This window comes from Sapajus apella, unplaced genomic scaffold, assembly GCF_009761245.1.
Source record: "Sapajus apella isolate SASKATOON/1434 unplaced genomic scaffold, GSC_monkey_1.0 scaffold8, whole genome shotgun sequence".
Taxonomy (NCBI): Eukaryota; Metazoa; Chordata; class Mammalia; order Primates; family Cebidae; genus Sapajus; species Sapajus apella.
This window is the reverse complement of record NW_022436948.1, coordinates 15,428,968-15,442,720: the sequence shown is the minus strand read 5'-3', so window position 1 is coordinate 15,442,720 and position 13,753 is coordinate 15,428,968. Positions and strand designations below refer to the sequence as shown.

Genomic DNA, 13,753 nt, shown 5'->3' with positions numbered 1-13,753 from the left:
GTCATGGAAATAAAATGACATTGACATTTGCAGTAATGCTGTGATTTGAGCTTAGAAGAAAACATAGCCTGCGATTGATTTCACTAACTGGAGTGTGACCTGTGCTGCAAACCCTACATCCTTCCTTTAATTTTTAAATAATTGCCAAGACATGCAAATACTAAAAACATAAATTTTGATATTATCTTCAGAGAACAGTAATGTCTTTTGTCCTTTGACTTTGTATGAAAAAATAAGGTAATAACAAAGGAAATACAAAGCTAAAACACCTGTGATCCAGCATAGCTGTGAGTTTGAGAAGTACAAGTCAATGTCCATAGTCAGCTGATTAAACAGGTGCATCAAAAGTGATCAGGTAATTGTGCATAAGAAAGTATGAGCTTCCATAATTGAACTTTTTTTGCTCAATATCTTCATGTGGACCTATTTCATAGAATCATTTTAATGTGAATGTTTTTATTATAAAAGGGATATGTTATGTTTTGCTAAATAATTTTATCCACATGTTGTGATAGAGCTGGGCAATATAGATATAATTAAGAAAGCGAACCATAATTTGCTCAATATTGCATTAGTTCACAGGAATAATTTTAAAAACTTGACATTTCATTGACTGCTCTGCAATGAGGCATTAAGTACTAATGTGGTATTTATTATTAACTTCATATTTAGATAAACTTAGCATGAGGCTTTAAAGAATTTACTAAAGAGGATTAAACACATTTTTTGAGGGACAGCAATATATTCTTTGATTAGATTAGATTATTATAGACATAGCTTTGGATACATTTTCTGATGCTGAAAAGTTCTAGCACTTGGTTGAAAGATCTGTAGATCAAATATCCAACCCACAGTCCTGTTCCTTTGCATTCTGATAAACTGAACAACCTTTGTCAGAATGACATGTTCAATACTATACTGTCTACACAGAATAGCTGTTCCTCAGTTCACCCTTGTTGAGTTATGAACTTTCAAGATTTCCTTTTAGTTTGTCCTATAGCCTCTCACTAGTAGCACTTTCTGTGTATGGCATAAGATACAGGCGCCTTGTGTGCAGTAAATTGCCTGCCCATGTTGTCCCAGAGGCCTAGATGTCACATAAAGGGCATCCACCTATTTGAAAAAGGTCACTGCTTTCCACAGTATAAAAGTACTGGAGTGTGCATAGGACATGAATGCTTTCCGTAATCCTTGGGATTTTTCCTAATTAATGCTATCTGTCAGTACAATTGTTAGACACCTCAGAATATAAAAAGCTACATATGGTATTTTAAAAGTAGATCTTTAGTTTCATTGCCAGATATCTCTCAGCACAAATTAGATTCCTATGAGAATAACCTGCTTTTGTTTCAATGCACAAAACAGACTTCGAACATCTGCATACTTAGTTAAAAATATGTCCATTGCAACATGTCAGCAAGAATAATATCGTTAATGACACATGCTTATTTGACCAAGAGAATACATTAAAATATAGAGAGTAATTTTCTATGAAAAATAATAATAAGACCAGTAAAAAGGAACAGAAATGTCCAAATAATTAAAAAGAAAATAAGTCCTTGGACCTTGAACAATGTCACGAACATTCAAGTACTGTCGTGGTAATATATGTCAGAAAAGTATAGAATTCAGAGTGTTTTATTTTATGTATTTCCTTTAAAGCTTGCATTCAGGCTTACCCTGATATCTTAATATATGTTTTGGTAATTTATGTTTACAAGGTATTGGATGAGGAACTTTGTGTTGGAAGTTAGTAAACATCAGTGTCAAATTCGGGAGATTTTGCATACTGCAAGGAAAACGTAGCTACACTTTCTTACTTGGGTAGGAAGGGCACTTTCATATGTCATCTCTGATTTGAAGTGGACTATGCTTCTCTCTTCCATTGGTTTAAAATTCTCCTATCATATAATAACTTAGAGGATTTATTGGAAAGTTCAAAATCTGCTGTTTGTGTTTTTATTCCACTGATGAAATAAATGCATGAATGGGAGTAATAGAATATATTGACACATCTAGAGAAAACTACTGTTGCTTATCCCTGCATAGCTGCTGGCACATCACAGATAGCAACAACAAAAATCCATAACAAGTGCTATGATTTGAATGTCTTCTCCATAACTCATGTCGAAATTCGACTACCATTATGATGATCTTGGTAAGCGGAGCCATTAAGTGGTGATTAAGTGGCAGAGTTCTCATGAATAGATTAATCCTGTTATTTCATGAGTGGGTTAGTTATCCCAGGAGTGGAATCCTGATAAAAGAATGAAATCCCCAGGAGATCCTTTCTCTGTCTCACAGGCTCCTTTGTTCTCTCTCATCATGTGATATCTTCCGCCATGTTTTCACACAGCAAGGGGTTCCTTATCAGATGAAAACCGTCTATCTGAGCTTTCCAGACTCCATAACTGAGAACTGATGAAACTTCTATTGTTTATAATTTCCCCAGTTTGAAATTCTGTTACAGCAGTAGAAAATGGACTAGGACAACCAGCTAAAATCTTAGGTCAGAACCTAAAGTGGCTCCAGTGAGATATTTGATGAATAACCGATTAACAAATCCTAAAAATTATAATTGCTAGCTTTTAAAAAAGATAATCTTATGAAAGAATAAATCTTGTTATGTAACATGGATCACTTGGATCATACTATCTCAGCAAGTTGCTATAATTCATAGTAAGCAAAGATTAAATACTCATCTTTAATTAGAAGTCTCTGTTGTTGAACTTACTCTGCTTCTGGAAAACAACCCCAGTGATTGCTAAATACATTTCAGGCATACCTATTTGAAATAACCTTGTTGTTGACAAGAGGGTCTAATGTATTGAACATATTGGAAAACTCTCTGATATTGCCCTTTCTTCACTCACTACCATCTAGCTGCACTGGGTTCCTTTTATTTTGCATTCTCCCCAAGTTCCTGCCTTTGCTCTTGTTCACCATGTCTAAAATGGTTCATTGCAGGGCACTCTCCTTTTAATATTTCTAGATATGATTCAAATAGAATTTTTGTTAAAGCCAAAATATCCCAACCTTGTAAAAATTAACCATCTCCCCTCTTTTTGTAATATAATTTGTATCCCCTTTATATACTGTTTTATATACTCTTTTTTCTTTTTTTCCTACTATATAAAGTACACCTGAGCAGATTTATATACTCTCAATTTATCATATTTCTTTATCAATATTTATAATTTTTTGTCATTCTCCCAGATTGAGTTGTTTATTATTATGTATCAGAACAGAGAAGAAGGCTTGGCACATAATAGAAATTCCTTGTTATTGACTGACTGCTTATGCATGCTGAAATTACTTCAAAGGATAAAAATTCATTTATCAAATGATACAATGAATCACTGAGTGAATTGTCAATCTGAAATGTTTAAGTTGATTCTCCCAACCATTTCAGGGAACATAGTCAAAAAAAAAAAAAAGGCAAAGCAAATGACTGGTTTAATAATTTAAATATCGAATGGAACAATTATTAAGTAGTCATGTCACTGCACATGTTTTAAATATTTCACTCCATGCTTTTCTTGCATTCATGGGCTCTGACAAAGAATCTATTATAATTCTTGCCCCAGTTTCTCTGTACATAAGGTATTTTTTCCCTGGGATTGTTTTCAAGAGTTCACAATTATTTTTGTTTATTTGAAGTATGAATATGATATGCCGAGGGATAATAATCTTTTTGTTTTGTTCTAAAACCCTGCTTGGTTTTCTCTGAGCTTCCTGAATCTGTGGTTTGGTGTTTATCATTAAAATTTGAAAATTCTCAGTCATTGCTACTTCAGAACCTTATTTTTTTTCCTTTTGATATTCCAGTTGAGTATATTATATGTTTTGAATTGTTCCATAGTTTTAGATGTCCTCCTCTGTGTTTTTATGTTCGTTGTTGTTGTTTTTCTGTTTTTTTGTCTTTGCATTTCAGTTTGGGAAGTTTCTATTGGCATAGCTTCAAGTTTACAGATTCCACCATTCACCATGTCTAGTCTACTAATGAGACCATTAAAATAATTATTCATTTATGTTACAGTAGATTTTATTTCTAGCTTATTTGATACATTCTTTAAATGTATATCTCCCTGCTTCCGTTGTCCATCTGTCTTTACATGTTATTATATGTACTTTTCCCTTTAGAGCTCTAAATATATTAATCAGAGTTATTTTAAATTCTGTCTGATGATTCCAATGTCCATGTCATATTTGAGTCTGATTTAGATGCTTGCTTTTACTTTGGAGGCTGTGCTTTCATTGCCTTTTGCTGTGTCTCTTAACCTTTTTGCTGAAAGTCACCTGTGTTGTATTGGGCAGTAGGAACTGAGACAAATTGGCCTTTAGTGTTAGCTTTGAAATGAATCTGGCTAGAAGTTGGGCTGTGTTTATTATTTGCTGTAGCTGTAGTTGTCAAAGACTTCAGATTTCTCTAGTATCCTTAATTTTTGTCTACCTTCTTTGCTTTCAGCTGACCTAAGTACTCCTCCTCAGAGACAATCTGCTTCATGGAGCCCTTTCAACTGTAACCCACTGTTATTACACTGGAGCCTTGCCAGCATGGGGGAAAGGTGGAAGACAGGGGAAGCATTTCATAATCTTATAATTAAACCTCAGTCTTTTATTGCATCTGTGTCTCTGAGCTGTGACCTTCATTAGTATTTCTCAGTCCTCCCTCCTTAGGTGAGCCCGAAAAGGTATTTGGGGTGGGGGTGTGGAGAGGGAAAAATATCTTTTCCTTGGGTTGAGTAAGGTCCTGGTAAAATCTTTTTTTTTCATGAAGAGTAAGTGTTTATTATGGAGGAGGCTCTGAACATGATATTCTAGGATTATTCCTCCCTTTCTCTTGACAAAGCTATTGGAGCATCTTCCTTGGATTTCTTCCATAAGAAACCTATAGAATTTCTAGAGGCAAAACCCATGAAGTATAGAGGTATGAGGCATTCTTAAGACTGTGGCATCTAAGAGTGTTTTATACACATGCTAGTAAACAGCCTTCAGAAATTCTTCAAATTTTATGATTTAAGTGTTCCTACCAGATTATGGCTTCAGCAGCCCCCAGATGTCACTCTAGACTTACCTGCCTCCCCAAATTTTGGAGGGGAGTTTTGCCCTGCAGACTCAAATCTTTGATGGGTTCAGGAAAAGTCATTGATTTTCAAGCTGCCTATTGTTTTCTTGTTGTAAGACAGGAGTGGTGATTCTTAAGCTCCTTACATGTTGGAATTGAAACCAGAAATCCATACATTCCTGAGTCATCATCTCTAGTGGCATCACTTTCATTAATTTCTGGAAAAATTCTCTAAGCAAAAATACAGTTTCAGTGGAGAATGAAATTTGTATTTATACTGGCAAGTGATTATTCAGAGTTAAGTTTAAAGAGAAGACTCAGAATCCAAATTCTACCTTCAAAATATCTATATAATATGTTAGATTAACTCCATTTTAATTTTCTTATGTATGAATGATTTAAAGACTCTGATAATTATTCAGGCATATGTGTTTGCTTTTTCCACAACCCATTTCAATCAAGATAAGGAAGAATACGATTCTGTGTATCTTTCTTATGTATTTTGTATGTGGAATCTGATCTTGAAATTAAGAAAAAATAGTAATGCTTCATAATTGGTTTTGATAGAGACATGCTTTCTTGATTAAAGTTCATTTGAAAAGGGCAGTGTATTGTTTGAGCTTATAGCTTGACAAAGGGAAGTCAGCTTTTATAAAATTCAGTTTGAAAATGACTACATCCAGAAGGTTAATCACAAGGAACTTAATGGTACTTGAATATTAATAAAGAATATTTAATTTTTTGTGTGAAAATAAAAGCCTAGAGTTCTACCTTCTACTTATTTTAATCATAGAAATAAAACCTATAAAACTGGAAGGCAAAACATGTCAGATAGTAAACTGTCCCATAAATTGTTCGAATTATTATACTTGTAGTTTACTGGAGAAACAAGGACTTTGAGAAAACTTAGAAATAAATCTCAGACAAATAATTTATAATCTCTATGATTGTGGCTAAATTAGGAACAACTACAGCTACTGTGCTAGATATTCAGAAAATTAAATTAATAAAATAATAAATCAGACATTGCTAGCAACAGATAATTATCAGATGTGGACTAATGTATAGCTATTAGCAGGTCTTGTCTAGTCATGGGATACTGGATACAGAACTTTCCTTAATTCCTAGCTCTTGGACTTGTAAGCTGTGGGAAAATGAGAAGCAAACATTCATTTCCTTCAGACTCAGGAAAGATAGCATTGAATAAAACTTTAAAGGAAAAAAATGTGAAATTTCTCATCACCATCCAATCAAAATGCAATCTACTGTGATTTAAATCAATAAACATTTACAGAGAGCCTAGTTATGGTACTCCCACAAAAGCAGCTTTCAAAAACCTCAAAGTCTTGGGGAGAGTTTTTAAATAAATATAAAACAAGAAAAATAAAACACTTTAGTGTTATAAGGATAGACATTACTCAACAGAACAGAATAGAGTCTAGAAATAGACCCATCCATTTAAAGATAATGTATTTATGAACAAAGGGATACAGAACTGGAGAGTAGTAGAAAAAGAAGGGTGTTTTAGGAGATGATGCTGATTCAACTAGAATTTTGACCCCAACTCACATCACACACACACACACACACACACACACACAAACACACACCATTTTTCATTGATGGCATATTTAAATGTTGAAAATCAAACAAAAAAGTTTCTAAAGTTAATATTTTTATTAATATTGGGTAGACAAAGATTTCTTTAAAAGGATGAGAAAAGTACTAACTATAAACAGAAGATCAATAAATTAGATTCATTTCTGTTAATCTAAATACACCATTAAGGGCGTAAAAAAACAGGGAATGATATGAAAGAAGTTACGGTAAATATATATAAAAAACAAACAGCATCTAAACCATGTAAAGAACTATTCCAATACTAAAGACAGACAAACCTACTAAAAATAGTGACAAATGACCTGAATTTTACTTCACATACAAAAAAATCTAAATGGTCAAGACACAAGAAACATTTTCTTAAAAAAGTGCTCAATTCAATGGGCCATCACGAATATTAAAAATAAAACAAACTTTTCTTAGAATTACATTCTCAGTAGAAATGCTAAATGTAAATAGGCTGACAACTTCAAGTGTTGGTGAGAGTGTAGAACAACTGGAATTCTCATACTCTGTTAGTAGAAGTCAGTATTAGCATAACTGCATGGCGAAACTTTGTAATGGTATAAAACAAGGCTAAACAAACACATCCTACATAACTTAATTCCACCCTTAAACATATTGAAGAACAGAAATATCTCCAGATGTGTATTAACATATAGTGCAAGAATACAAGAATATTCTGTACATTAATTCTAATAGATCCAAGCTAGAAACAACCCAAAGGCTCATCAACAAAATAATGTATACATAAATTTTGGTGTTTTAACCTTGAATATTATGCACACAAAAAACAAAAAGACTAATTGGGCATATAACAATATGGAAAAAATCTCAGAAACATCATATTTAGTAAAACAAGACAGAGACCAATGGGTAGATACTTTATAATTTCGTTTTACACTTCAAGAACATGCAAAAATCAGTTACGTATGTTACATTTACTCAAACCTCATTTAAAATGATGCTATAAATAATAGTTCAACAAGATTAACAATAGACATATGGCTGAGTTGAGAGGCAGCCGGAGCCAAAGTGTGATTAGGGCGAGGAGCACAGAGACAGCCCGGGTAAGTCTTCAAAAAATAAGGGATATAGATGTCACGAATTCAGAATATCCAGGAGAGCAAATAAATAAGGAAAAACAGTGAACCAGGATCAATTTAAAAACAGCAGCATGATCATGATAGTAAGCGGAACTGCCATTCTGCTTCATTGTTAGGAAGTCTCTAGGGCAAGACGGAAATAAGAAACAGAGGTGTATTCCTTGTCTAAAGAGAAGAGGTGTGAGTGGGCTCCCAGCAATCACTGTCTTTCTTGTACAGTGATATAGTTTCTAGCTTTTCTAGCTATTCCAGTTCCTCAAAAAGGTAAATATTCATGTCTATACAACTTTTTTTTTTTTTTTTTTTTTTTTTGTGGTGGAGTCTCTCTCCGTCTCCAGGCTGGAGTGCAGTGGTGCAATCTCGGCTCACTGCAACCTCTACCTCCTGGGTTCAAATGATTCTCCTGCCTCAGCCTCCTGAGTAGCTGGGACTACAGGTACCTGCCACCACGCCCAGCTAATTTTTGTGTTTTTAGTAGACACAGGTTTTCACCATGTTGGCCAGGATGGTCTCGATCTCCTGATCCTGCCTTGGCCTCCCAAAGTTCTGAGGTGACAGGTGTGAGCCACTGCGCCTGGCCACAGCTTTGTTTCCTTTTAATTTGTGGAATATACACGCCCACACATTTTAGGTCGAGTGAGAGAAAAATGCATCTTTAATTGTTACATGTCCCATAGCATATAACTTCTGGTAAATTCTGCAATAGTTCAGGACTGTATTTTTCACCTCAGTATCTTTTGCTCCCGGCCCATAGTATGCAAGCAGTACATTTGTTTCTGAATACATCAAAAGATTAATTAATGAACTCGGACTGTGTTTTTTAAAAGCAAGTATGAGTTTTCAAAGCAGAGCTGAAGAACATACTGCTCTCGATTATGACACATGCAAAAGGGTAGATGATTATAAAAAACATACGTTTGGCGACCTTTGTGTAAGTCAGGCTTGCAGGATCTTAGTTTTATTATTTGCAGTAGTGATCAAAATAGGATGAAGCCAGAGAGGGAGGAGAGAGGAAGACAGTGAGGGAAACCAGGCATCCTGCTAAGGCATTTGAATTTTTATCTTATGGAGATAGATTACAGGAAGCCAGCAAAGGCTTAAGCAGAAACCTGGTTAGGTTTGCAATTAGAAAGAACATTCTGGTGAAAGTGTGTTCAGTGGAATAGAAAAATAAGAGGCATCATTCCTAATTTTTCCTCTTCAAAGCAACTTTCACCAAGGACTTTTTGGGTCTCTCAAGTACATAGGGTCAGAAGTCTAAAAGCAGCTTAAGGAATAAACCATCAAACAATCCCTCCACTGTCAGGTACAAATATATGGTTGAGTATCATTTGTCCAATTCACTCATCTTGCAAGCAATTGACTTTGGTCATTTCTGTGTTAAAATTAAGTCATGAAAGACAAACCACTGAACAAGATTCTTAGTTCGGACTTAATCGCATTTATTACAGCATAAATCAAATACATTCTTCCCACATCAGAGCAACACTGAATAGCACTGTAAGCCAATTTTTTTGGTGTCAAGGAAAGATGAAAACAAGATAAAACATGTAACAGAAGCAGGTTGCATTAGATCACACACAGTAAAAGTAAGAAACATCAGTTACTACTAGCGAAAAAGCAAAAGTCCCGGAGTTTGAATTTTTGTTTTGGGTCCTCAGAGTGATTATACACTGGAACAAAGAAGCTACTGGTTTCACAGTGCAGAGCAAGATGGACGACAAGTGCTGAAGACATGGCTCAGAGGTTGGCAACCACTGAACAGAGGCCCCAGAGGTCTGAGGCTGCTGGACACAACGTGAAGGGTTTGAGGACCATAGGCCAAGCAACCGGAGGGTCGGTATCCAGAAGTGAGGAGGCTTGGGGGCTGGCAGCTATTGGAAAAGGAGGACTGGGGACGATAGCCACCAGGCACACAGCTTCCTATGGGCCGGCAACTATTGATCAGTGGCCTCAGTGGACGACAGCTACTGGACACATAGCTCTGCGGTCTACAGGACACTGGAAGGCAGGAGCTGGAGATGAAAGAAGCAGCAGGAAGAAAACGGGTTCCTTGGCAGGATCTGGGCACATAGTAAGCAGTGGAAGAACAGCAAGAGGTTTCAAGGTTGCCGGTCTCACAGTGGGCTGGCTGGCAGCTGGCTGGTTCACCGCAGGTCTCTGGGCAGTTGTCTGTGAGCCAGGTATGGTCTTGACAGCTAGTGGGTAAGCAGAGGACGTCTCCACAGCTCACGTTGGTAGGGCAGAGGGCAACGGAGGTGAGAGGAATGTGGCAGGAGGTTCTGAGAGCTCCTGAGCTGGAGTTTCCAGAGCAGTAGTTAGGGCAAGACATAGTGAGGTTGTGAGAGCAGGCTGCGGTTGACGGAAAGAAGCGATTGTCTGGAGCTTGTTCTGCCCTTCGTTGACTTGACCCTTTATATACCCCCAGAAGATGGTGCTTCTGCATACAGACTCCTCCTCTTGCTGTACAAGGCTACATCAGAGCTCTTTATTACAACCAAGGAAGTGACGCTCCCACCTCCCATAAAACCAGAATGCTCCCTGCAATGCCAACCATTGATTAAGTATATCTATAAACAAATGCGACTGCATTTTACTAGTATCTGTCCTTAAATTATCCAAAAAAAACAGACACATTTTAAAAGCTATGTACTTATTCTAATTAGAACCACCATGGCACAAACATTCTTAAGATTCCTCTCTTAGAATTGTCTTTGAAATTTGTAGCAACTTCTTTGAAACGGTGACAACTTATCTCTTTTTGAAGGGAAATTCTATTCTTGGAAGTTGCTGAAAGTAACTCGGAAGCAAATGTAAGAGAAACTGAAAATCCTTGTGAACTATATGGCAGAAATATGGACAGCTTCAATGTGTTTTGCTTAATTATAATTTATTTTTCAAAGTTGTGGTTTGCTTTGTTTCAGAACTCTAGTCAGACTTGACTTTCTACCAAAATATCTTTATTCAAAAACGTGTGCTCATTTTACTCACTTCAATTAATAAATATCTGAGTCCAGCTGAAAACTTGGCTTATGTTTAAGATATTCATGAATACAGATAACGAAGCTGGACTTATTTAAAATTATGTATCCTACTGCGAACAAAAGCAAATAGACCCCTTAAAGAAAGTCGGACAACTTGATATTTTTCATGATTTTTGCAAGTCTATGTATTGCATGGCAACTCATATTCCAACTTAAAAAATATTGTTCTCGGTTAAAAAGATACATTGATTATGACATGAATTTATTTTGCTTCCTATATTGGTCTTGATGTCAATTCCCAAAAAGGAACTTCTAAACTGCTTTACATAGGGAATATCACCAGGATGAAGTATAGTTTTCCTAGGTTTGAATACTTTAAAGGCCATTTGAGAATATGTATTTCTGGTTAAATTTGTTTTAAAAATGTATGATTATAGTTAGTTTCAACTGTCCTTCTACATTATTCACATACCGACATACCCAGTGGCTCCAGTAGCTATTTTAATGGGATTTTAAATTATCTGCTGGCTCTAAGTTACAATTCCTTTTGGCTAAATAGTCAATTTAAATCATAACACTTTCTTGTATTTTGGTGTTCGAGTGGCGTGCTCATGCTTATCAAGTCTCCCTCTCTGGGAGGAGTAAAAATCTCTGAAATAGAAGGTTGGTTTCTCCATGAGGCGACACTGGACTATTTTACTACCAGGGGTAGAAGTATAAAGATAAAATGATATAGTCTCTGAGCTCCGGTACTAATGTGTTGAATTTATCTCAGTATTTTAGATCAGACCATTTGCACCTGATAGATTTGAGAAACCCCCCAGTGACCCTAACCCCCATCCCCAGGCCCTCATCACCTAACACTCTTTGTATAACCAAATACTTTATACTTTGAATATCACCTAATACTCTGTGTATACAGCTGCTAGAGTCTTCTTGTGAAATCCTGAATGCGTCAGCTGAATGGTGTTAGTAATAGGTACAGCCATATTTAGCTGAATGCTTACCAAATTGTATGTTGATGTTCTTTATGTCTGTTCTTCTCTAACATAAACAAGAGCTCAACACACGTATCATTAGTACATCAATACGTTTGTGTGTGGATAGGTGTGTATGCTACATGCTCTAAACATGGATAGTTTTCCATGAAGAGAAGGGATGTGGAATGAAAGGAAACTGGCATTCATGGAGTGCCTACTCTGTGAAAAACGTTATGGGTGCCCACATGCGCAATCCACTTTGTCCTCTCAATTCTATACAGTAGATCTTACTATTTCAAGTACTCATATGAGAAAACTTGAACTTTGGAAAGTTACAGTAATAGATATTAAGAAAAACATTTGAACAAAGGCTTCTCGACACCCCAAACAGATTTTGTCTCTATCCCATGTGGCATTACATAGAGATTCATTGATACTATCATTTCATAACCAATAAGCATATGAATCTGAGTAATTTGCATAATTTTTCTGCTCCCCAGTCACTACCAGTATCATTTTATGAGCCAATGGAAATATTAATAGTATTTGAGATGTCATTGAAAGTTAAACTGTAAAATGTTATATAAGAGTAATCTATTTTCTCACTTTGGGACCCTTAACCTATTCTGGAAAGTATGACCTTGGGTTTAATTTCTTTAGAGCACCACCATGAGTTTCCTCTGTGTGTGTGTGTGTGTGTGTGTGTGTGTGTGTGTGTGTGTGTCTGTGTGTGTCTGTGTGTGTCTGTGTGTGTTTGTTTGAAGGTAAAACTGCAAAAAATCAACAGATCTTCAGAAAGTAAAGTGCCCTGAATATAAGTTGTCCTTCATATAAAATAGGTTAAACTAATATTATTTCATCCTGGCCGTGTCACTAAAAGAGAAGTGCTTATTTGGGCATAATACCAGGTAACTCATTAGCAGGATCCTATAAACTACAGACTTCAGGCTTCTCTTCTGATGTAAGAGCCCAGGGATAATCGGAAGAACTGGGAATCCTGCGTGATTTCCCAGATTTACTTGCTGTGTTGCTTTTCTTCTTTGTCTCTCCTACTCTAGAAGGAGAATTCTGAGTTTCTCTGTCTTGGAGACAAAAAGTCTCAAGAACATTGCAATAATAAAGTTGTGCCAATGAACAAGATACTTTTAAATCATCCATTCCGAAAGTATTTATTGAGCATCATTATGGGCAAAACATTATGGAAGCAACATAAAATTGGTTTCTGCTCTCAAATATATCCTATCTTGTAAGCTTGGTAAGACAGGCACATAACCCATGTAAGTGTTTACTAAGTTCTCTAAGTAATGTACAGAGAAGACCAAACGTAGTTCATTCACCTTACCAAAAAATTAACATTTGAAATTAATTTTGAAAGACGGAAGAGGCTTTGGAAATGAAGAGATTTTAGGCTATGGCAAAAGATGTAAAGGTAGAGAAAATGACTACACAGAGCTTCCCAGAGAAGGCTTCTAACAGGCAAACTCATATTCACATGTTGAAATTAGTGGGGGAAGTAGTTGTATTGTTCCAAAGGTGTGGTGATCCAGTAATGTGTTTCAAGAAGAAAGGGCTGAGATTAATTTGCAGCATAGATTGGAAAGTGGGAAAACCTGTTATAATGCTTTTCTCCCTTTATCTTCTAAAATTATATAATTCTCTCCATTTTTCCTTTCTGTTATCATGGCAGTTATTAAAGTTTGGGCTTTTTTGCTCTCCTTTGGTGAATTTCCTACTGCCATCATTGACTTCTATCCTTATGGTCTTCTATTTTGCCTGAATAATGCATTTGGAATAATACTCATGAAATTAATTTCATCACATGACTTTCTTTCTCAAAAAAGTAGATGACTTCCCTTTGCCTACAGAGAATTGTTCTAACACGTGTCTGGCCCTTCTCTACTTCCCAGTAAAGATTCTCTCCTACTCTTTGGGTTACCTGTTAAGATTTCCAATTACACCATATCCATCTTTTCCCCACATTATATCCCCACTTAT

The 13,753-nt window shown here is 36.0% G+C and overlaps 1 protein-coding gene across 1 annotated transcript; it reads right to left on the bottom strand.

Moving 5' to 3' along the window:
• Positions 1 to 9,473: 9,473 nt before the first annotated feature.
• LOC116550688 (keratin-associated protein 26-1) lies at positions 9,474 to 10,399 on the bottom strand. The gene has a single exon (XM_032276679.1). It carries the CDS (start codon positions 10,238 to 10,240, stop codon positions 9,491 to 9,493), a length of 750 nt encoding a protein of 249 aa, XP_032132570.1. The 5' UTR covers positions 10,241 to 10,399; the 3' UTR covers positions 9,474 to 9,490.
• Between the last annotated feature and the right edge of the window lie 3,354 nt (positions 10,400 to 13,753).

Coding starts and splice junctions, on each gene's coding strand:
- LOC116550688 (XM_032276679.1), bottom strand. CDS start 10,240: ATGCAGAAGCACCATCTTCTGGGGGTATATAAAGGGTCAAGTCAACGA.